The 23,617-nt window shown below is 43.1% G+C and overlaps 5 protein-coding genes across 5 annotated transcripts; 1 reads left to right on the top strand and 4 right to left on the bottom strand.

Annotated features, from left to right (window-relative positions):
- Nucleotides 1-847: 847 nt before the first annotated feature.
- LOC6604984 lies at nt 848-1,431 on the bottom strand. Its single transcript, XM_002029791.2, has one exon. It carries the CDS (start codon nt 1,297-1,299, stop codon nt 1,090-1,092), a length of 210 nt encoding a protein of 69 aa, XP_002029827.1. The 5' UTR covers nt 1,300-1,431; the 3' UTR covers nt 848-1,089.
- Nucleotides 1,432-3,306: 1,875 nt separating this feature from the next.
- LOC6604983 lies at nt 3,307-5,091 on the bottom strand. The gene is made up of 4 exons (XM_002029790.2): nt 4,853-5,091; nt 4,431-4,541; nt 3,955-4,368; nt 3,307-3,600 (listed from the first exon to the last, which is right to left on the bottom strand). Exons 1-4 carry the CDS (start codon nt 5,030-5,032, stop codon nt 3,445-3,447), a joined length of 861 nt encoding a protein of 286 aa, XP_002029826.1. The 5' UTR covers nt 5,033-5,091; the 3' UTR covers nt 3,307-3,444.
- Nucleotides 5,092-6,068: 977 nt separating this feature from the next.
- Nucleotides 6,069-16,195, bottom strand: LOC6604982. Its single transcript, XM_032717757.1, is given in 19 exon segments — nt 6,069-6,311; nt 6,373-6,456; nt 6,566-6,658; nt 6,719-7,046; nt 7,048-7,086; nt 7,089-7,499; nt 7,560-7,715; nt 7,773-8,164; nt 8,233-10,311; nt 10,370-10,834; nt 10,889-12,298; nt 12,355-12,819; nt 12,884-13,126; nt 13,265-13,819; nt 13,883-14,359; nt 14,413-14,658; nt 14,812-15,006; nt 15,056-15,614; nt 15,846-16,195. Coding segments are annotated over 19 exon segments (8,385 nt in total). The 5' UTR covers nt 15,897-16,195; the 3' UTR covers nt 6,069-6,174.
- Nucleotides 16,196-16,289: 94 nt separating this feature from the next.
- On the bottom strand, nt 16,290-17,594 carry LOC6604981 (cytochrome c oxidase assembly protein COX18, mitochondrial). The gene is made up of 2 exons (XM_002029788.2): nt 17,039-17,594; nt 16,290-16,981 (listed from the first exon to the last, which is right to left on the bottom strand). The coding sequence occupies exons 1-2, from the start codon at nt 17,501-17,503 to the stop codon at nt 16,391-16,393; spliced, it is 1,056 nt and encodes a 351-aa protein (XP_002029824.1). The 5' UTR covers nt 17,504-17,594; the 3' UTR covers nt 16,290-16,390.
- Nucleotides 17,595-18,036: 442 nt separating this feature from the next.
- LOC6604980 (F-box only protein 33) lies at nt 18,037-23,529 on the top strand. Its single transcript, XM_002029787.2, has 5 exons — nt 18,037-18,262; nt 18,850-19,005; nt 19,064-19,168; nt 19,227-20,043; nt 20,101-23,529. The coding sequence occupies exons 1-5, from the start codon at nt 18,120-18,122 to the stop codon at nt 20,230-20,232; spliced, it is 1,353 nt and encodes a 450-aa protein (XP_002029823.1). The 5' UTR covers nt 18,037-18,119; the 3' UTR covers nt 20,233-23,529.
- The last annotated feature ends 88 nt before the right edge of the window (nt 23,530-23,617 follow it).

Here is a 23,617-nt window from a genome sequence, read left to right as displayed (position 1 = left end):
TACACTACAAAAGCAAAGCCAGACACTAAGCCCAACTGAAATTGTCAAATATAAATTAATATATATGAGGTCTATATGAGTATATATTTAGATAACAATTATATTATATATATACATATATATTATATACATACTGTGTGCAAATTATTCAGATCCATCAAAATACGATGCGGAAAAGTCTCTATATATATATTTAGTAAAATTAAAACGAATGCGAATGAAAAATGAATACGTAGTACAACGGCAAGCGAAATAAAAAGTATAAAGCAAGAACATATAAGAAAACACAAAATTTGAGAAAACGGAAAATTAAAAGAATCTATGAATAGCATATAAAAATAATTATTTATAAAGGCTGTAATTTTAAGTAAAATGATCAACCCGATAAAACATAATAAAACTCAAAAATAAAACACAAAAAAAAAAAACGAAAACCAAACAAAAAACTTAACATAAACATATTTCACCCACAAAGCAAATTAAATTAACTAAAACAAAATGTAAACAAATCGCGAGAATATACTATAAAACATAAGTAAGAACGATATCTAAAAACGAAATTATAAAGCTAAACGAACAAATTATATGAAGTAAATTACATACAACCAAAGGAAGTAAAGCATAAACATAAAACCCCAAAATTATATATATACGAGAACTCAATGTATGTAATAAATATAAAACAAATTAATAAAATCTTAAAAATGGAATAAACCGAAGGAATCAATTGGGCTTTCATTTGGAATCATTCGATGATTATGACATTTAGATTTATGTCATTGCTTCTGGAACTGATGACGCATTTAGCAGACCCCCGTCAGACTTCGATTCAGAAAAACGAATAATATTCTCTTATCTACGCGCTAGAATGCATTTATTTAATCTTTGCCTCATTCTTTTTTTTTTACAGGAAAAGTCGTAGCGCCAGCTTCGTTTAGATTCGATTAACTCTAATTCGCACGATAAGAACTATCGCTTTGGAAAATACTCTCTATATAATAAATACAAAGCGCACAAAAAAAAATTTACATATGTCTAGTGCGACATTAGGAACATGTCAAGGTCGGAACTAAAACTATCAAAAACTCCCTAATCCCGGATATAGCTGCGATCGTAGTTCTGCAGCCGTACACTCTGAGGCGCCTTCTGGGTGCGATCGAAGTTCTGCAGCTTGTTGGTCTTCAGCATCCGGGGATTGGGTCCGGCGGAGGTGCGCCAGTAGACCGTCTGCACCGCATTCCGTCCGGCGATGTAGCGCGTAGTCGCTCCGATCAAATGGTTCACCTTAGTGGCAGACATCTTGGGGATATGGTGTGTGTTCGTTTGGTATCACAGTTGGGTTGCTTTCGCTATAGAGTTGGCTCTATATTTGGGTTGTTCCTAATAAATCCGTACGATCATTGGCGCGCTCGTTTCGTTTCTGTGGCCTCACTTGGCTCCGGATCCAGTATTTATAGCGATGCCTTATCAGCACTTTTATACTGGCGTATGTATGGCCATTATCTTGCAAGTAGTTGCGGCTTATCAGATGTGTGTTGCTCAAAAGGGTTTCAAATTGATTGGCTTACGACCAGGCCTTTATTTGCGGGCCATGCAACCGAATGCAAGGCGAAATGCGACGCACTTTTGGCCAAACGTTTGTTATTCAACGTTTTAGATTGCTTTGTTTACATCTAATTGGCTTGTGTCTAGACGTGTATCCGTAACCAAAATGGAGAAATAGCCTTCATCGCACTTCCCAAGTGCGGCTCAAAGTCCAAAGGCTGATCTCTACAGCTGTATTATTATTGCACAATTAATCAAATACCCCTCAGGAGATGACGTAAGTCCTAATAAAATGTGTGTACAGTCGAGCATGTGCCACTGAAACTGACCTAATTAAAAAACTTAAGTCTATTTGCATTGATTCCAGGAAGCATGAAGATTAGACTAACTGAAGTAAGTATAGTTTTTTAATTTTTTTTTTTTAGTAAGATCACATCATGAATGCATTTATTGAGGATGCACTATGGTCTTCTTGAACTACAGCGAACCACAGGCAGAGATATCTATATTTTGCTAGACATGTTGATAATGCACCTGATGCTTACAATAGCCTATTTAAGACACTAGCTAACCAGCTGATGGCCTAGTTGGACGGAGCTTTAAGATATGTGCCACCAGCTTCGTTCTTCTGTAATACATACATACTATCATGAGCACTCTACGTGTGTGACGAGCTCCTCTTATCAGTGAGTCGGCGGCTGCTTGTGAATTATTATTTTCAAAACAAAACGTCAAGCGGGCACACGGTCTATGACTGCAATCAGGCGTTGTAAAATCCGGCAGAAAGTGTGCGGGTGAGGAATCGTTAAGTCAACAATAACAAAAAACCACAATAACCTATGAACGCACACTTCAAGTTCAAGTGCGATTCAGAACCAGCGGGGGCCATGCAATCTAGCCCTTATCTAGCCCTAGCACGCTGTCTGCTAGTGCTTCAAGAACCAATGCATTCGCTGGCTGGAAAAAAAATTAATCATCGCGATCGGGGGGAATATTTTGTTGCCCAAACTTTTCCACGCAATCCCGAAGAGCTTGTTTTCTTTTTACGAGCGTGTCCAGACTTTTGAGTATTCCCCTTAGACTTCTTTTCTGACTGATAACACAGCGAGTTTGTTCCCATTTGTGCTAATCAAAAAAGAAACAAAAATTAACAACAAAAAAAGAAATGTTTATAAATAAAGCAATCGCCAGACTATTGTACTTCGACTTGCGAGATGTCCGTGGAATCGCGTGACTATCACATGCTATCGACCCGATTTTATGGTCTCGATTTTGGGGGTTCCTAACTCGTTTGCTCCAAAAATAAACACCTGATTATACCGTTTAGCAGATGTCAGTTGCCGAGGCCTGATAAGAATAATCTGCTCGTTTTTCGGTAAGTGCTGATAGTGTAAAAAACGAAACGTTAACAACGTAATCAGAGAGACAAATGGCATTGGCTTTCGATGTGTGTGACTGTGTCACCATGGCGTATGAGTAATTTATATGTATCAATTTCGGCAGCATATTATTGTTGCCTACTTTTGGGGTCTGCAGATCCATACGAAGCGAACGTTGGTTGCAGCAATATTAACCGAATTTGTTCCGGAATTAGTGGTACCGGAATTCCAACGAGCGGGTGGAGATCCCTGCTAATTGAATCGAATTAAGCAAACACTTAACGCCTACAACTAGCCAACGGCTAATGCCCACTTAAGTCAGCCCTGCCTTATTCGTAATTGATTTTAATTGACAAGACGAGCAATTAAAACGGAGGCAATGTGAGTTAGTTTTCGGGGAGAGCACTCGGCGATCTCGCTTGTGTATTGCTTAAGGGAAATTATACTTAAATTAACGTAATATGGCTGGACTCATTAAATACGCCGGCTGCACTTCGACACTCTGGCGATCCACTCCAGCTCACTGGCCACGCCCCCAAGCCAAGCGTGCGACCAGCAAAAGGGCTAAAAGAGCAATGAGGCTGCCACCCAAACGCCCACATCCGTTGCAGACCTTGCGAATCGTCTCCGTGTAGAGTCCACGGCGGGAAAGCAGATTCCTGATGCTACGCAGCTCCTGGAAAATCGGAAAAATTTTTGGTTAGGTTTAATAGAAATTTACATACATATATGATTCCTGATTCCTGATATTTGTTACCGGCATATACGTAAATTTGTAAACAATGTAGCCTCTTTTTACCTCTCAATATAAATTTGCTCATCACTATCAGTATTTACTAAATAAATTATTTATTATTACTTGACGCAGACGAAGGAAAGTACGTCATTTAAGTAGCTTGTAGACAAATATTAAACTTTCTTAAGAAACAAACAAATTTAACCAGAATGAAAAGCTTGAGAACAATAAATAGTCCAAATCCAAAGATTTAATTTTTTGAAGAAGAAATTGAAAGAAGATGAATTTACTCACATCTGAACTGAGACCAAGGCGATTGCGGGTGAGAACCACTGTGTATATAGAGCTCTTTACATCGTTGCCGCAGAAGGTCAGCACGAGGTGATCGTTGACCGCTTTCACCACCTGGACGGTGCCCGTGAACTGGGTGTACGTGTTCAGGGTGACCAAGGAACCCCGCTGATCGCCGATGTTGGACCACTGACCAGGTGCAGTGGTGGTATAGTTAAAGGTATACTCCAGATTATTGTCGCGCTCACTCCAGATCAAACGTAGGTACTTCTGCTGGCTTTGAACAGATCTGGACGCGTAGTCATCGCTGGCCAGATAGGAGGATTGAGTGGTGCTGGTGCGTCCATAGTTGTTCTGGTTACGGTTGTAGTCCTGATTTCCATAGCCATAGCCGCGATTTGCCTGGCTCAAACGGATCTGTAATATTTCATATGATTATAATCACTATCTAAATGTGTTGGATTTCATTGGCAACTGACCTGCTCCGTGGCATCGGCCAGATGGATGATGACACATGAGTCGTACTCGTAGGTGCCCGGAAAGTCTTGGCTGTGCACGATGATCTCGCTGCCGTACCAGAGTCCCATTATCTATATATGCAGAGAGGCTGGGCATTATTACACACTCATGTAGGAGCGAATTGGGGTCATTTGTGCGATTTGCATGCCACTCGCTGTGCGTTCAATTAAATGCCCACAATAATAATAAAAAAAAACTAAATGAACAGGGCTCAGTTCTCTACAGCATTGACAATGGGCGCACTCAGGGCGCAAAGGGTTAATTAGAACAAATCGACCATAATTGCATTAGCTCTCCGCATTCAAATGAGCTGACATTTTTAACTTGGGATAACTTGGATATTTCCTGTCGCTCAATGGTTTTATTTCTTATTTTATCATACCTGCTCCAAGTCCACCGAGTTCTGCGGATTAATGTTCATGCAGCGCAACTCCGCATTACTCCTTTCAGTGGTCGTAATCGGTGTACCACCATACATCCCAAACTGATCAACTGCAGTTCCCGCAATCGAGCCCCAAAAAAGGCCAAAGATCGCGACGTATGTCAAGGATTTGATCGACATTTCGGAAAAGTGCTGCTGTTTCTACCGATAAGCCACTTAATGCGGTCTGTTCCGGATGAAATCTCCCAATCAACTAACAGAGAATCCCAACGTGTAGGCCGCTGATCGCACTGAGAGAGACAGAAATACCCCTAGGAACCGCCCTGCGCACTCTTTCGCTCAAAAAACAAAGCTGAATTTGAAAAATACGAGTCGGGGTAGTATACACACAAAAAAAAAAATTGTTTTAAATAAATGTGAAGATTAAAAAAAGAAATTTTGCGCTTATTTTAAGAAGAAATTAAAATACTTTTTTTTTTTTGGTTGAAACATACATTTTAATTTACATTTACATTTAGATCATAAATTCTTTTGTTGCACAAAAACTATTTCCACTCTCCTGGAGTGCTAATCATAATTATTCGAAATCATTTCAGTGAAATCAGACAGTAAGTAAGCTTTCCCAACATTTTCCAGTGCATTGTGGCAAATTGTTGTATTAATTAAGTTAATAGTAGCGCTTCCAAGCCGATCATCCAATCGCGCGTGGAACGCCCGCACAATGCGAGATGGGCGCGTAAAGAGCTACGCTCCGCCCGCGCGGATTGACCCTTCTCCTAGCCATCGGGTGCTCCCCTTTGACCGCTCAGTCTGGCGTGGTGTCAATTGAGTGCGTGTTCCGCTGCTCCGGTTGGACCTCAATTGAACGTGGAAAAGTGGAACGAAGCAGACAGGAGGAGAACTCGGTGAGAAGCGAGTGATTCCAGTGGAACTCTCTGCTGAGTGGGGGATGAGTCAAAATAACATTGCAGACTTGTGAATTAAATCATTGTCGTCGATGTTGTTTGTTGTGAGCACGATTGTTGTATTCCCGGCTAAAAGTCGCATTGTTGTTGTGCGTTTTATTAGCATTGATTATGGATTTAATTCATTTTTTGTGTGTGAGCAAATAAATGACGAGTACTGGTTTGCAGTCGCTAATGGGTAGATGTAAGATGGAGTATCTACATCTTTTGGATTTTACAAACGTTCTGCTGATACTTTAAAAACTTCGAAATTAGTTGCTCATTCTAAAAAATGCAGCTTTATTTGCAAGTTCACTACAAAGTTCTTATAAAATAGAAGTCATGTAACAAGGTAAGTGTCTTAGGACATATGCTCCCTTAAAAGCGTAGCAAGCTCTCATTGATTTTCTCGTAGATCCAATCGATATAGTGATTGACACGGACATAGACACCCGGCCTGTTCTTGAAGCCGCAGTGCTGACCCCACGAAATAAGCCCGTACAGAGTCTCGCCATCTAAGAATAAAAATTTATGAAGAATAGTTTGTGCCTCAGAACACATGTTAGCTATTCATACCGTCATCGGAGCAGACAAGTGGACCGCCTGAGTCACCTTCACAGGCATCCACACTCTCATCCATGGAGCCGGCGCAGAACATGCCTGAAATAAGGTGGAACATGGGTGTTATTTCCTGCACAAACTAGTTTTACGCTCTTAGTACATCTATTTAATGGTTAACTAATCAAAATAAAGCTCAAGTGGTACACACCTTCCGACATAGCAGATCCATACACATTTGATTGCTTGCAGACGTGATCGGCCAAAATGGGAAGCTCAGCAGAGCCCAAAACTTGAGCAGGAGCTAGATCAATAAGAATCACATTTATTGGTGCCCAGGATCGTTGTCTCATAAACTACTCACTGGACACTCCCGATTTAATAGAACCCCATCCGGAGATGGTGCACTTGCGGTCCTGGACGAGCTCAGCATTCTTATCCGGCAAGCAAATGGGCTGGACATAGTCACTAAATTTCAGAGGAGTCTTCAACACCACCAGGGCAATATCGTTGTTCATATGTGTTCCCTTGCGGAAGTTTTCGTGTAGGTACCAGTTCTCAATGAACGAATCTACCTCGGAGGACTCAGCTATGTTTGCGTAGTGATCTCCGACGCGAACAAAGTAAGCTCCTTTGGGACTTCCATACAAACAGTGAGCGGCGGTGAGGAGATGGCGCTTGGATATCACCACAGCTCCACACCAATGACTGGATATACCACCACGTCCGCGTGTCCTTATGGTAGCTTGCCAAGGATGACGACCCCGCTGTGCCACATTCCCTCTAACCACGCGCTCCTCGCGGTGTGCGTACTCATCGGTCAGGTCATCCTTGAAGATTCCGCATCGTCGAGGAGTATGTACTGCCTTGCTAGATCGTTCCCACAGCCCAATTTGTGAATAGGTCTTCGGTGAGGTTTCCCGTCCCAGAGATCTGCCACCTTTAATCTGAGTCTGGGAATACCTCTGATTGCGAGGAGGTGGCCCAGCGCTGCAGTGCAGCGCCACATCTTCGGTGTGGTTGCAATTGTGCTCGCCCCAGTTCCAATGATTACATTGGTCAATGCTTGTCTCGTTTCCAAAGCACATTACCTGATCGAGCCAAATGGGTCCATTGCTGTTGCCAAATATGTTCTTCTCGATTTTCTGGGACGTACAAGACAAAAGTTAAAACTAGTTATTCGGAAATTAAATATTGTGTAATACCGCTGGTCCAAAGAAGCCCATTGAGTTGCAGGCAACTTGAGCAGACTTGAGATTAAAGTCGTCATCACAAACACTGCCCCATACGCCATGGTGTTTCACCTCCAGGCGGCCTTCATTGGAATTGCGACCACCCTCTAAACGGTATTGAACGGGAGCCTAAAGGTATGATAAGGATTACATTATGGAGCATGTGGAAACTTTCAATTAACCCACCTGACAGACGGCTGCACACTCATCCGACTTATCCGCACAGTCTGGGGTATTGTCGCACACAAAGGCTGGTGGTATGCATTCCTTGGAAGTGTGGCACAGCCAGTAGTTATTGGGACACTTCATCACCGGAACTTTGCAGGTCACGCCAGCCACTTCATCAACGCCGCAGTTGTGAACGCCCCAGCCTTTGAAGGCGCACTGACCCAGCTTGGTTTCATTGCCATGGCACTCGACCTCATCCATCAGGTAGTTAAAATCCTGGTTTGGGGGAGCATAAAAGGAGCTACCACGCACTTCTTGGGCGCCCATCCGAAAGCCAAGTTCTCGGCAAACGACATCGGCATCCTTCAAACCGAACTTGTCATCACACACATAGCCCCATTGACCATTAGCTGGAAAAGGATTTGGGATAATTTTCTGTTGGTATGTTATTGTATTAAGATTTCTGGGAACCACTCACCCTTGACTTCAATACGGCCCATGTTTGGACTCTCGCCTCCTGATAGTCGCACCTCGTAGTCCGATGGCGGGCAGCTAGCCTCATCTTTGCAGTTTTTCTTCCCATCGCAGATCTCCTCCTTCTTCAGGCATTGGCCATTGCCGCAATCCAAATCGCATTGGGTATTGAAGCTTGAACGGGTAGCTAATTTGGGAGTCACTTCCTCAGCATTGGAATTGGCCCAGTCATCATCCGGGTCCTGGTGTTGCGGAGTTTCATCCTTTTGTGGAAATGGGTTAGGCAGCTCCGGATGACGAAGATGGAAGTCAGCACTATGTTCATGTGGGTGACGGTGGTGGTGGTGGTGTTGGTGGGGAGAGGAATTGGGATGGTGCTCGGAGAACGGATCGGGTAAATTTGGATGACGCCGGTGGTAGTCACGACTGTGACCAGGCGCAAGCCAATTAGTTTTCATTGTAGTTGTGGTTAGGCTGTCAGGATCTAACTCAGCCTTGCGAGTGCTCCGTTGAAAGTTTGTCGAGGCGTACGTGGTACTGGGATCTAGGGTCTGCTCGGTTCGGGACGTCTCCCTGGCATCTGGAAAAACATAGTCGTCGTCAACGGAGTCCAGGCTTTCCTGTTCACCCGCTTTAATCAGTTCGGCGTCAAAGTCAGGGTCTGTTTTAGGTGCCTTGGAAGTTGGCCTTGGTGTGGTGGTAGTGGTTGACGGCTTACTAATCACAGACACTATGGCCGATTCAGCCTGCTGGGCCAGTTGCTCTTGGGCATTCCCACTGTGATTGAAATAGGGACGCAGCATAAGTTTAAGAGCTTCCTTAATAGCCGCTTGGGAGTTGGGACCAGATGCAGATCGATCTTGATTAATGCTTGGATTTGTCGACTGAGGACTATAAAACTTATGGTCGAAAGGAGGAGGCACCAATACATTTCTCACTGTTGTGGTTAAGAAGTCGACATCGTCGTAGAAAGGTTCATCCAATTCAGGATTGAAGGGATCGGGATCTTGTGCTGGGGTCGTACTAGTCACAGGCACTTTGGCCCAAGGGGCGTCTCGAGAGTGGGCAATTCCTGCATAAGACGGACTATAGTGGGGTTGTATGGGGTTTTGGAGAGAGGTTTTGTTATCCACAGGTGGATAGATGGGAAATGTGTGCAGTCGGTTAGCCAATTGCGGAGTTGGAGTCTGGGAAGATGAAGGGTTAGGAGTTGAAGTGGGTGTTGAGTTTACCGGAGGAGCTGGCTTGGGAGGTAAGAGCCCACCATAAAGGTTAGATTCATTATATAAAGGAAACCCTGGGTTAGGGCTATGTCTTGGAGGAATTTTTGATCCATGAAGCCTATTGTCAGGATCCAAAGGTTTTTGGTTGTCTGGAAAACCACTGGAGTCAGGACTGGACTCAACTGGTTGCTGTCTACCAATTGGCTTTGAGCCACTCGGTAACTGATCTGGATAAAAACGTGGTGGCGATCCCGGATGGGGCGGTAGTCCGTTGTGAGGATACTGGGGTATTTGTTCCTCATCATAGTCCAAGTTAATGGGTTTCTGTCCGGGCAAACTATCGTGTGGTTGGGGTTCTTTGGCACCAGAAGAATGGGGAGAATAATCTAGATTTAATGGTTGCTGTCCGCCCAATGGATCCAGTGGTGGCATAGGTTTCCATCCGTTGCCAGGCGAGCCATAATCAATTCTGCGACTATAGTTCTGGCGCGATGGCACATGTTGTTTCTCTTCAACGGGCTGGCCGTAGTAGACACCTCCTGTATTGGTGGGTGCCATGGGGGCCAATGGAGTCTTATTGGTAGGATAATTACGGTTCGGCTGTAGCGATCCCTCCACATATAGAGTGCTCTGTGTAGGCCCACGTTGAACGTAGGATGTCTCCTGGTCAGACCAAACCGGGTTGTATCCATGGTGATGGTGATGCGGATTTTGTTCCACACCTACACCTGAAGGTCGCTGCATGTTCATATCTGTCCAACGGTCTCCGATCACCCGCGTTGTCGTGGTAGTTCTGGTTGTGTATCGGTTGCCGAACTGATCCCTGCCAGATGTCTCATATGACTTGGATTGACGGTTGTCTGTAAACAGAGAAGGGAATTTTAAAAAGGGGCTAGACATAAGCCAAGGGTTAGTAACCATTAGAGGGATCCATCCAACCGGAATTAACCCCCCGAACCAAATAGTCGGTGCGATCGTAACTGGACAGTTTATCATCCAGCACGCACACTCTGCGAGAAACGCTGAAAATCTGTTGGCTCGGACAGTCGTACATCTCCGCCTGGGATGGTCCACACCGCAGGTACTTGGTGGGCACCCTCGGATGTGGTAGGGTTCCAGTTATTCCTTCGGGACAGGCAGTGACTGCGCCCACTAACATCATTTTCTGTGTCCACTCGAAAATGATGTGCAGTTCATTGATCGTGTAAAGGCGATCCTCACGTTGCACCTGGTCAACGGGCTTACAGAATCCATGAGAGATACTGTAGTGTTGTTCACCCGGGCAATTTAACAATTTCATTCCGCTCGGGCCACAGCTCAGGTACTTTGAGCAATCGAAAGGATACACAACGAAACCAACGAAATCTCTGGGACAGTCCAAAGCTGCAAGGAAATGTTTAAGGGTAAGAAACATAGAGTCCGGAGTTTTTCACTCACAATTATCCTGATAAGTTTGAGTCCTTTCAAAGGGAACGCGATCCGTTTTATTTACGTGCTGTTCGGGCAAGCAGTAGCCTTGGGAAACACTGAACATATCGAGGGGCTGACATTGTCTAGGTAACGTATGACCATCGATGCAGGTCAGATATCCTGTAGCGTCGAAAGGATTTGGAAAGAGGCCGCTAACCTTTTCTGGGCACAACAGAGGAGTTGGAATAGCATGGGGCGCATCTTGCCCAGGATAATAGCCGGAACCAGTTGATTGGGAAGGTGGCTGATATCCACCAGTTAATGACTGTGCTGGCTGATATCCACTATTTTGTTGAGAAGGTGGCTGGTAACCCCAATCTCTTTCTACAGGAGGCTGGTAGCCTTCGTTAAACTGAGAAGGTGGCTTGTAGCCTCCGTTCAACTGAGAAGGAGGTTGGTAGGCTCCGTTTAACTCATTAGGAGGTTGGTAGCCTCGATTGCCGTCCACTCGTGGTTGGTACCCTCCATTCAACTGAGAAGGTATCTGATGCCCATTGTTAGTTTCCGAAGATGGCTGATAACCTCCATTTGGTTCAAAGGAAGTCTGGTATCCTCTGTTTATTTGAGAAGGTGGCTGGTAACCTCCATTCGATTGAAAAGATGATGATTGGTTTGGTTGATAGAAACCTCCATTAAGTTGATTGTAGGGCTGGTATCCTCCTTTAACTGAATAAGGTGGCTGAAAACCTCCGACATTTTGCGAAGGGTTGTGAAAATCTTCATATGTTCGATTAGGTTGTTGGAAACCTCCATAAGTTTGAGAAGGTGGTTGGTAACCTCCATGAGGTGGTAAGGGTGGCTGATATCCTCCATTTGTTTGAAGCGAAGATTGATTGGGTTGGTGGTAACCATCAAAAGTGTTTTGATAGGTTGGTGTGTAACCTCCATTACCTTGGTAGGTTGGTTGGTAACCTCCATTATTTTGAGAAGGTGCCTGGTAACCTCTATTATTTTGAGTAGGTGCCTGGTAACCTCCATTATTTTGAGAAGGTGTTTGATAACCACCATTATTTTGAGAAGGCGTTGGGTATCCTCCATTTGAATAGTAAGGTGCCTGATACTTTCCAGGCGGCTGATTGCCTCCGTCACGAGAGAGGCTACTCTCCGGTTCTGACTGCTCCTCTTCCTCAGCACCCTCGTGACTTAACTCATGCTGCGTATCTTCTAAATACTCCACACGATCATATGCTTCAGTGATCTTATCCCTAGCCACACACTTTTGCTGGGATATGCTAAATGCTTCACCTTGGGGACAGTTTTCTACATGTGTTTGCTTATCCCAGCACACTATATACTTTGTGCAATCGAAAGGATGTAGGTAATAGCCCTGGGCTTGTGGAGGACAGGACAACGTTGTGGGGTCGTGAATAATGTTAGCTGCGAATGGAAAGGATGACGTAGTATGCATTTTATGGTTACATGAAATGTCTTACTCGAGAATTGCACACTGATGTAGGCATAGTCCAGATAGTCATGGGGGGAGAGGAGCTGTCGTACAACACACTCGCGTTGGGATAAACTGTATAGAGCTGTTGGCGGACAACTCACAATCTGTAAATGACCATTTCGGCAATTTACATAGTGACCTGCATGGAAGGGATATGGGTAGTTTCCACGAAGCACGGATGGGCACCCATTAAGTGGGGACTGTTGAATCTGAATGTCCTGGCTGCTATAAGTTGTCTGGATCTGTAATTCCTCCCGGAACCTTACACGATCTTCACTGGACACCAGACGACTTGGCCGGCATGCTCGCTGGGATAAGCTGAAGGCCATTTGACTTTCACAACTTTGAATGCTCATCTTGCCGCCCTCAGAGCAACGTACATATTTGCCAGCGTCGTAGGGATAAAGATGAAGGCCATTGGTGCCATCCGGACAAGCAGATAGTATCATAGCTGACAGATTTAGGTGCTGTACATTAAATATGCATCAAGGATAGTAATCCAATGAAGGACTTACTCTGGTCGATGCTGATAACAGAGACTTTGTAAGTCACATAGTCGCTGTAAACCAACTGTGTCTTAGGCTGGCAAATACTCTTAGATATACTGAACACATATTCAGACTGACAACTTTGAACCGCCAATTTACCAGCCTGGCAAAGGAGGAACTTGGTTTGGTCGAATGGGTGAACAAATTGACCGTTCACTCCGGCGGGACACAATAGATCTGTCAGGTGCTCAGCATGTGGGTAAGAAGGGGCTAGAAAAGGTTTAGTCATTATATCTTAATCTAAAAAGGCAAGCGGAGAATGGGTAGCAAAATGGGCGACCAAGACCGAAATGAGGAAGCAGGTTAATCAAGCGAAGTAGACAAGTACATCCGTGGAGATCGACTTACGCGGTGTCGGTAATATTGGGAGAATATCCAATGGCTTCGATGGGTAACTGGTTCCTATGTTATTCTGGGTAACTGGGGTTTGTCCAGGCAATGAACTTCTTCCACTGCAGTCCACCTGATTGGCGTGATCGCAGATATTTTTGGTAGTACTGAAAGCTGTGCCCGGACCACAATTCTTTACAAAGGTTTGCCCCTTTGAACATTCCAAGAACTTCGTGCAATCGAATGGGTGGGCATGATTTCCAGAGGCTCCAGGTGGGCAGGAAATGTCACCGGTTTCACCGAATCCCCTTTCGGACTCCGGGCCATCCGACTCGTAAGTAGTAACAGTCGTAGTTTCAATTAAATATTCGACATGATCGGTCGGTCCTTTACACTGTTCCTTTGGCACGCATTTCTGATTAGAGAAACTGAAAATCTCTCCCGGTGTACAACTCTCAATGAAGGTCTGCTGATTCCAGCACCTGACAAACTTGCTGCAATCAAAGGGATGCAGATAGAGTCCCTGGGCTTGTGGAGGACAAGAAAGCGTCGAACGATCCACCATAAACTCAGCTGGAAACGAAAAAGTGCTCTGAAATCAAGTAAATCCGTAATAAGATTTCTTGATATGCTTACTGGAAAGTTCAGTACTGATATAGGAGTAATCCAAGTAATCATGGGCAGAGAGGAGGCGACGAGGCACACATTGCCGCTGGGAAAGGCTGTAAAGCTGTCCAGTGGGACAGCATATGATCTCTAAAGCTCCATATTGGCACCTGACATAGTGGCCAGCATGGAATGGATATGGATAATTCTTCTGGACATTGGGTGGACACGATCTAAGTGAAGACAGCTGGCTTTGAACATTTCCCCGACTGTCTGGGGAAGTGTAAGTGGTCTGAACCTGGACTTCCTGCCAGAACTGCACCCTATCAGAGCTGTGCACTTGACGACTTGGAAGACAACTTCTTTGGGATACACTGAACGCCATCTGGGTGCCACAACTTAGAATGGTCATCCTGCCACCAGACGAGCACTGAACGTACTTTTCAGCATCGTAGGGATACAAGAAGATGCCGTTGATGTTACCAGGGCACTCATTAAGGATTAGTGCTAATAAAATATTATGATAAGTTCTAGTTTACAGATATGATAAATTAACTTACAATACTCATAGCTGATTTGGGAGATAATTAATGTGACATAGTCGGTAAAGGCTAATTGTGGTTTCAACTGACAGTAGCGCCTCGAAATGCTGAACACATAATTGGGTAGGCAGTTTTGCACAGCCACCTTACCATCTTTACAACTAAGGAATTTTGTTTGATCAAAGGGGTGAACAAATTGGCCAACGGCTCCCACTGGACACATGAGATAGTTGACCTGAATCTGAGCCGACGTGAAGGAGGAAGCTGTTACAATTCAAAGGGATCAGGATTAGAGTCTATCAGCTAAGGAAGCAAGCAAAGCATGTATCGCGTAATATGAGAAAATAACCCCAAATGAAAAAGCAGATGAACCAAGCGAGGCCAAGCAGTAGGGATAAGTAATGAAATGACACTTACAGGAGGTCCGAGGGGAGTCAGAATACACACATACCGAAGAGGAGCCATCGAAGATGTGGCCAAGTGGACACTGTTCCACCTGAGGCTTAACCCCAATTCCGCACCTCAAATACTTGTGCACGTCGTGCGGATGTGGACGAAGCCCACGTATACCGGGTGGACAGCCCAAGTCATCCAAAGGCAACACAGGGTAGCCTAACCGAGTGTTAGTCAAGATTTTTGAATTTAAATCACTCATACGTACCGGGGCCAGAGGTATCATCTCGTACTGCTCCAGTTCCCGAACCGCATTTGGCCAAATCCTTGTGCACACATACCAGCGATGCTGTACTAAAGGCAGTTCCTGGTGCGCAGTCCATAATAAAGGCTTGACCATGGGCGCAGTTAAGGAACTTGCTGCAATCCGTAGGATGCGGTTGCAATCCATTCACTCCGGGCTGACACTTGGGTTCACTATCTAATTGCCTCAGTCTTCCCAGTCGAGTAGATGAGGATTCCGCTGAAGGGCAAACCACATTGCTAGGATGATCGCACACTTGGGTCCTGCCATTGAACAGAGTTCCGGGCGAACACGTCTGAATGGTGGGGCTGCCATTAAAGCAGTTCACATAGCGATGACAGTCGTGGGGATATGCAACCAGACCCGTAAAATGCGGCGGGCACGCCGAATCCCGATGGTAAATAGGCTGCTGCTGGTCGCCTCCGTAACTCGAGTGTGCGTTCCCTGCTGCTGATAAGCCAACTGGTTCCGACTGCTCGCTGTGGTAGCCACTGCCTGATCGATAAGCTTTAGCCCCGGGTCGCTGTCAAAAGCGCAATTATGAAATATTATTGAACAACCGTAGTAATTAGAGGCAATATTTAGCTAATAGCTTGTAATTTAGTCCAATTTAAATTAAAGTCTTTACTTTAACTTTAAGCAACATTTTTAGTTTAACTAAAATCTTAAAAAATTGTAAATAATCTAGAATCTATGTACATATTATCCTTTCAAAAACACAAACTGAAATTATTAATAAACTTTCTACACTAACATCCACTAGCAGGATCGCCAGCCAAAGGCCAAGGAGCCACTTGGCCATCATTTTACGTTTCCGCTTTATAAGTATTTGAATTTAAATATTTCTTATAATGCACCGATGGTGATAACAACTACACAATTGTTTTTTCGCGCTTTTAAATCTTCGTTGTGATCCCGTCCGACTTCCAGGCTCGACTGACCCACACCCAGATCGCATTTCAATTCAATTGGACTCGGGATGAATCTCTATCTCTGCCGCCGCTGATAGATGCTCTCGTTTGTCGCCAAACCAATTGAGTGGACTACACTATCAGGGCTTGTAATCTCAAGACCTTTTTACTGTCTTATCGCCTTGTTTTGTTTGCATTTCTTTTGGGGTTTTTCACTCATTTATTTACTTCTAGGAATCCGAGATGTTGGAGCTTAAGAATGATGATGATGAATTACATTGGCGCAGTCGCATTTAAGGGTTGTCTATATTTATATACATATGTCACCCGTAAACAAACTAAACGTCATGCCCAAATTAGACTAGGTGATTATTCCTACGAGACTAGATCATTTGGCTGCCGGCTTATCAGACAGTGGCCTCTCGACAAGTTTTAGCCTCTGCTGTATTTTTAGCCAGAGCAGATCGTACGGCTCACTGAGTTCCGTTTGTGTTTTGGGAATTCCCACAGATCGTCGCACTTCCGGTGAGAGGATGAGCAGATTTTGAGCAAGGCCAAAACTGCTGGAAGCTACCCAGTATACACATATAGCTGAAGGCACTGTACAGGCTACTGGAACTATCACAACACTCAATCCACGGAACACATTGTTGGCGATGTTCTGCAAGCGTGTGGAAGGACGAGTTCTGGACATGGCTTGCACTTCAATGATGGCCAAGTTGATGAGACCTAATGCTACAGGCAGGATATAAGAGTGGTCCACCACCGTGAGGTTTGGTATCCAACCAAATCCGCCAACGGTCATTTCGGTGGTCACGATTTGAGCTTGAATGGACGTGGGATCCGGCAGCATGTACACTAGATTGCGCAGAGCCACGGATTGGAAGATCCACAGGGGTATCTGACCCCATAGCACAATCATGGTCTTCATGGGATGGCAGTTATCCCGAACTATAAGGTTCTGCCACTGCTTCTTGATCTGTAAGATAATTGGCATGAGGAGAAGTGTCTCGCAAACATTTTAATTTGAACAAACCGAACGTCGATAAACAATCTGAGTCTGCTTTTCGCTCCACTTGAACTTGTGCTTGGCCATGGCTGCCTCTTTTTTCAGTTCCTCCACAATGGCCGGCATCTCCAGCGCTATCTTCTCGATTCTGGCGGTGATTTTGTGCTGATAAATGGTCAAAGGCAGGGTGACCACGCTCCGGAATAGGACAGTGGACAGCACGATGGACGCCCACCAGGGCAGGCCGCTGTAGTCGTGGATCTTAATGAGGACATCCTGCATATAGGCCACTGGTGTGCTGTTGGACAAGGTCTGCCAATATCCCACCAATCCACCAGTATTTGCCAATTGGACACTCGCGGCAGCCGCTTCTGTAGACGCCAGGCGATGATTGTATGTGTGATTCGCAACAGTTGTTCCTTGGTATGTGTATTTGTAGATTCCAGCAATTGTTGGACTTCGACAGGTTCGCAAAAGAAGCAAAGCTGACATTTTTAATTAATATAAAACCAAAATTCAACGTAAACAACTATATAGAATCAGCAGTGCGAGTTGTTATCATTATGAACAGCTGATTGTTACCATAACACGGCTTCAATCAGTGTGGCCGTAGCAACGCATTGTAGTTGCATTAACCCTTAACTAACGATGCATTTTTTTACCATCCGAAATTAGGAAACATTGTAATGCAGTTATTAATTTGAAATCATTTAATCATTGATAAGATAAGAACAAAATCTATACATTAATTATTTACAGTTCAGTAAACAAATAAGCAAAAAATGATTTGGTTTTATACGACAGCAACACTTATACATCCTTTGCTTTTTTAATCATTTTGAAATTTCTAAATTAATAATTAGCTCGGCTTACTTAAAATGGCTAGACCTCATTTAAGTGCACAAATTGTTTTTTAATTGACGTTTTATTTCATACGTATATGCTTTAGATAAAATTTTGCTTGTATTCATATTTGTTTTCTTGCTCTTGGCATATTTGCGACCTCGTGCGCCGGTCACTCTAATTTGGCATTTTAAATTGTGCAGCGTACTCGGATGCACTTGCAACTTTTCATTGTTTGAAACGCAATTAACATTTGAATCGAGTAATGAATTTTAGCCAACGCCAACCAGAATGGCACACAATACCATCGGTGGCACTAAGTCACATATTCGACTATCTAAATCCCCAGGATCGTCGGTCGGCAGCGGGTGTATGTTTTTCTTGGAGACATGCCTTCTTTCAAAAACGGTAAGTTTGTCACTGTGTGGGTGTGTCCGTATGAGTGCGGGTGTAGGTATTTGTGTATGTGGCTGAAATGTTTAATTTCAGTACTTATTGGGTATATTTCCTTTGTTATTGCCCCTTATATTATATAGCCGTGGGTTAATCAAGCGCAAAAACACATCTGTGCAAGCAAGAACGAATCGTAGACCCCAAAACTTGTTCGACGTTTATATGTTGTATTCTTCGCATTTGGCAAGCTTTCAATGTGTGTGGCAAGCACCTAGGTCTGTTTGTTTATATTAGTGTTGAAAAAGGGGAACGGCCACGATAAGAGGAATTCCCCCTGCCAATAAATGCAATTAATTAAATTAATTGATGCGATGAGCTGTGAGCTGTAAATTGCGATCTAAGCGATTGCGAGAAAGATACTTATGTTTCTTACCTATATGTTTTCTATGCTGATTCATTTGTTGTATTTATAATAATTTTCCTACGTTATTTAAATAAATTATATTATTGTAATTATACAGAAATCAGCCCTATTTGTATTTTAGTATTTGCAACTATATATAATTAAACATTAACTATTATTATTACCTATCACCCCTCAGCTATTTTAGAAACTTTCGCTTTCAATTGGATGTGGGATGCGATGATCAGTTGGCCTTCTTCCATCGCTCCATGGCCAACTTGGCCAGGGAACTGATAGTAGTCTTCGACTTTCAAAATCCATTTCACATCCAGAAAATGCGACAACTTCTATACAAGTAAGTTTGCTTTAGAAAACCCAATTAGGACTCAACCTAACCATTTTCCATCCCGCAGAGTGGCGCGCTGTGATAACATCCAGAAATTGCGTTTCCAAACCCACAATGTAGGCCTCGTTGCCATCGGAAACATGCAAAGTGAGCACTTGTTGGCCATCGAACAGTATGTACCATTAGAAATAAATAAGTTCAATAGTTAAATATCCTGACAATCCCAACAGATGCTTTGTGGAGCCACTGACTCTGTTTTTAAGCCGCAAGCGTCAGCCCTGCCAGCTTCTGGACCTTGGAGCCATCGAGGCCCTCTCATACTATGGCCATGATTTTCTAAACGCTATGGGAAAACCACAGGAACTGCTGCTGCTGACACTCGCGAGCATTAAGTACGATCCTAGTCACTATCCCATCCTCTCGTTGGACTCGACCCTGCTGCAGAAATGCGCCGCCCTGCAGGTGCTCTCCCTCGACTACGACACACTTTCCGACGAACTGCTGCACACTATCCAGGTGCTTCCGCTGCGAAAACTTTTGATCGCAGTGCACGGCCTGGATAGCAAAGAGTATCCCGACGTGTCGGAGACGGCCTGGTCTAACTTTTCGGATCACTTTTCGAGCATTGAGTTGGTGCTGACCCTTGTGTATGCCTATGAGGCCATCGCACTACTGCAGCATCGTGTGCTGCGTAGAAATATGCCTATAACCCATGTGCGACTGCTATTCTGCGAAAAGATGAACGCCGAAGCCTTGGACTGGATGTCGTTGCATTACAAGGAAACGCTGCGCAGCATTCACTATGTGGACGCGCCGTACAAATATTCCAATCGCATGAATCAAACTCGCCACGCCTCTTTACGCCAGGACCCATTCGTAATGATGGCCTGGCGCTGCAAACGGCTAGAGGAGATCGTAGTGCACGGGTACTTGATGGATCCGCATAACCTCGTGGGCATTGCCCGGCTTCTGGGTCGGCAGCTAAAGCGTCTGGAAGTCTCCATGATCGATTGGTCAGGCGCTCCTTTGCTGAAACCCTACGATGAAGTGAGTTCTTTAAAACGTCCTGTAACTAAACGAGTAACCTAATTGATTATCCTGCAGGAGATAAGCACCATACTGGGACAACAATGGTCACCCATCAGCCTTGACAAAATGCCGCCATCGTTGTACTACGACAACAAGTTACGCGATCAGTTCGTGTACGAAATGCTGCGCCAGGATCTCAGCCAGTAAGTGGTCGAAATAGGAAATTACTCAAATATAACCAAAAATGGAAGCAGTCATCAAGTGAACGAAGAAAATGCAAACATGACACGTGATCAAATCGAGCGCATAGAAATTAATTTATAAATTGCAAAACCTAATTACGTAGCTAAAACAAAACCGAAAAGAATAATGTAAGCAAAAAGAAAATTTAATCGTCATAATAAGTTTTCAAAATTTGTATATGTAAACCAAACTTTTTGATTGGCAAGCATTTCATAGATGTTAAATTTCCTAAGTTCTTAGCCTTTGTAATCAAAATTGCGATTAGCCCTTGTTTATTAGTACAGAAGCGACAGATCAAGAGCGATAGGAATGTTAGAAGCAAAGCAAAAGACTTGAGCACTTCACAAATTTATGTAATTATGTAACGGGGCGAGATGAGTTTGTTGAAAGCAGCTAGAGAAACATCATTTTATAAGCAACAACAACTGTGATTCAAACGAAATGCAAAAGGGAATGCAACAGATGCAAATGCTATACTCAGCTCTCATACAAAACATAACAAAAACGACAACAGCAAATTGTTAAGCGAATTGTCTAGTTAGCTAAGTTTAAAGTAACAAAAAGTGTTGAAAATGTTTGTAAAACCAAAACTACGACCAATGTCAAATTGTTTGCTCAAAACGACGCAATTGGCACAAATTGTTAACCTTTGTAGTAGTGTGAATAAGTACAGAATCTGGCGCTCAATTGTGATAAACCAACAAACAACAACATAAGCAAATGTAACAACAACGAGATCTAGATCCTCGTTCGCTAAGCGCCGCCATTTGTGTAGTTTAAAGTGATATTACCAGCAACAGCAAAGCAAAATGTAAGCAAATACAAAACACCACACAGATATATATGTATTGTATGTAATAGCCAAATGGAGCTAAGAAAGTAGCTGTCCTGCGTGGTGCATTGCATGCGTTGTGGCCAGATAAACGGGCCAGAAAGCCAGGAAATTGTAAGACACAAATCCAACATTTAAGTATTTCGTAGCACAGGCATTAATTATACAACTATGTACTATATTTAAACTATGTTTGCACAAAACAGCAGCGTGTTGTTACGAGCCGCGGCTCATCCTCCGCAGACATGCTTGCCGACCAACAAGTACAACAGCAACAATGACAACATCAACAACAACAACAACAACAAAAATGGTACCTGAAGATCATGCCGAGCATTTAAGAACAACCACAAAGTACTTGCTCAAATGTAACAATCTAAACAAACACAAAATCTATTGAAACAGAAGACTGAACGATAAAGAGGGTGTTGGGCTTGTTGTCAGAGCAAAACGGAGGATGGCAATTGGTTTCTGGGACAAGTAACAACCGCAAAACAAAATGCGATCTCAAAGACAACTCCTACAACTATCCAATCGACCATCTATATTTGTATGTATGAATGTAACTATATGTAACCAATGCATGTAATCATTTTTTATGAACTGCAATAGCAAATATTATTTTTTGTAAAACGAATGCAATTCATGTGTAATGCGCGAAGCAAACTAAGAATGTTTGTCAAATAGCAACCGCAACACGGCCACAGAAAAGTCAAAACAAGAACAGAGTCTGGGGTCATTAGGAGATTGCAAATCGACGGCCTACATTATGTTACCAGACCTGTTTGTATGTGGCTGTGCATTTAATTTAAGTCTAGTACGTATCAACACAACAACCAACACCAACAACAAATGTGATAAAAGTGTCATGCTGCTTCCACGAACAACAGAATGTGCAAAATACGACCTAAGATACTGCACTATTGAAGCAATGAGAACGGTAGTAAGCATTGGAAAGGCACGGCCAGATTAATGGGGGATATAGGTTATATGGGCTCTATTTTATAGCAATCTGACACACCAATTTCTATAGTATTATTTTCCAAATTAAACGCTTAATTAAATGGCTACAAGGGAATTCGAAGTTGTCTTCAGAAATTACTCACAGCGCGTTGTTAAATTAATAAAAAAATAGTTAACTCCGCATATTGTTTATCGAGGAGTTACATTTGTAAAAAGTTAAAGGAAAATGCTATTACCCAAAATAAAGTGTCATAAAGCTATAAAATAGAGCTAGAACTAGGAAAAGATCGTTAGCTCAATATCCAGCCAGAAATAATCGTCAATCAATGGATTCATTCAATTACAATCAACGTAAATGAAACAAGTATTAAGTTTTTCTGTTATACTAGTGTCACTTCCAACGCTGCTGTATATGAGTAACGTTCTTTTGGTATACTTACTACAAAACAAATATATTTTATATGCCATTTATTGTATTTAAATTCGATGAGAGCGAAAACAATTTTGTAAACCATTCCACAACCACAACAAAACAATGCGATTTATGCTAACGTATGTACTGATCCAGTAGCAACACTGCAGAAGGAGGAAAAAAGACCAACCAAGTTTAAGATAAGTGTTGATCGAGAACAACAACAAGTCAGGGTGTTAATATATGTATGTAGGGTATGCTCGATGTCGACCTTCAGGGGAACAACAAGTGTGACATGGGCGAGAAGGGTAGAAAATCAGAAAAACGATATGTATGACAGCCGTGCATTAACAACAATGTTTATATATATATGTATATGCAAGTTATGCTTAAAAGTTATAAGAGCAAAAGTGAAGAAAGCTGTGATACAACAAGATCCAACAAAAAGGGCAAACGACAACCGACAACACACAAAGATAACACCAACACATTAAACTACAAAACCAACAGACAAGCCAATTCGAAACGTGTGCGACCAACAAAAAGAATGTTAACAACCTTTCCGGAACTAAGATCCAGGAGAAGTACCGACCGGACCATCTGAAATCAAATGGCCAACGAGAAGAATTCAAAGTGAATTATATAGCTAGCTTAGCGGGTTAACGAACGGGAGAACCAAAGTTTAGAACCGAAGTGTTTGAGTGAATCAACAGCGTGCGGAATTAGTTTGATATTCCAGTCAGGATGAAAAGTGAAGAAGAGAATGATTCAAATGTTAAATTATATATCGATATGTAGTAAAACACAGACAAAAAATGCACATAGCTTAAAGTATATGAAAGCAAACGTTTTATTTAAAGTCAATTTCCATTTGATTTGCCATGATTATGTTTTGTGCAAGATTTTAAAGCTTAATCAACCGAGGCCAACGACAGTTTGTGTGGCATATGCAATATCATTACCATGTAAGACAACCAAGAAATATAAACCAATTAAAGCGTAGCAAACAAAATGCATTCAATTGAAAAACCAATAAAAATGTTTGAAACTTAAATCGAAATTGTGCTCTTAATTATTCAAGGAGGGGCTCCAATGTTATCCTTTCCCAGGATGTAAATTTTTATTTTTGTTGCATACTTTGC

The sequence above is a fragment of the Drosophila sechellia genome, chromosome 3L (assembly GCF_004382195.2).
Source record: "Drosophila sechellia strain sech25 chromosome 3L, ASM438219v1, whole genome shotgun sequence".
NCBI lineage: Eukaryota > Metazoa > Arthropoda > Insecta > Diptera > Drosophilidae > Drosophila > Drosophila sechellia.
Note: the sequence above shows the minus strand (reverse complement) of the source record. Positions and strands in the feature narration are given on the sequence as shown.

What these genes read in the sequence shown, in the direction of transcription:
- LOC6604984 (XM_002029791.2), bottom strand. Translation starts at nt 1,299, where the DNA reads ATGTCTGCCACTAAGGTGAACCATTTGATCGGAGCGACTACGCGCTAC.
- LOC6604983 (XM_002029790.2), bottom strand. Translation starts at nt 5,032, where the DNA reads ATGTCGATCAAATCCTTGACATACGTCGCGATCTTTGGCCTTTTTTGG. An exon ending in ACTCGGTGGACTTGGAGCAG is followed by an intron (nt 4,542 to 4,852) that starts GTATGATAAAAT and finishes CTGCATATATAG; the next exon opens with ATAATGGGACTCTGGTACGG. An exon ending in TGGCCGATGCCACGGAGCAG is followed by an intron (nt 4,369 to 4,430) that starts GTCAGTTGCCAA and finishes GAAATATTACAG; the next exon opens with ATCCGTTTGAGCCAGGCAAA.
- LOC6604981 (XM_002029788.2), bottom strand. Translation starts at nt 17,503, where the DNA reads ATGTCAGCTTTGCTTCTTTTGCGAACCTGTCGAAGTCCAACAATTGCT. An exon ending in AGATTGTTTATCGACGTTCG is followed by an intron (nt 16,982 to 17,038) that starts GTTTGTTCAAAT and finishes ATTATCTTACAG; the next exon opens with ATCAAGAAGCAGTGGCAGAA.
- LOC6604980 (XM_002029787.2), top strand. Translation starts at nt 18,120, where the DNA reads ATGAATTTTAGCCAACGCCAACCAGAATGGCACACAATACCATCGGTG. An exon ending in CACTTGTTGGCCATCGAACA is followed by an intron (nt 19,169 to 19,226) that starts GTATGTACCATT and finishes CAATCCCAACAG; the next exon opens with ATGCTTTGTGGAGCCACTGA. An exon ending in TGCTGAAACCCTACGATGAA is followed by an intron (nt 20,044 to 20,100) that starts GTGAGTTCTTTA and finishes ATTATCCTGCAG; the next exon opens with GAGATAAGCACCATACTGGG.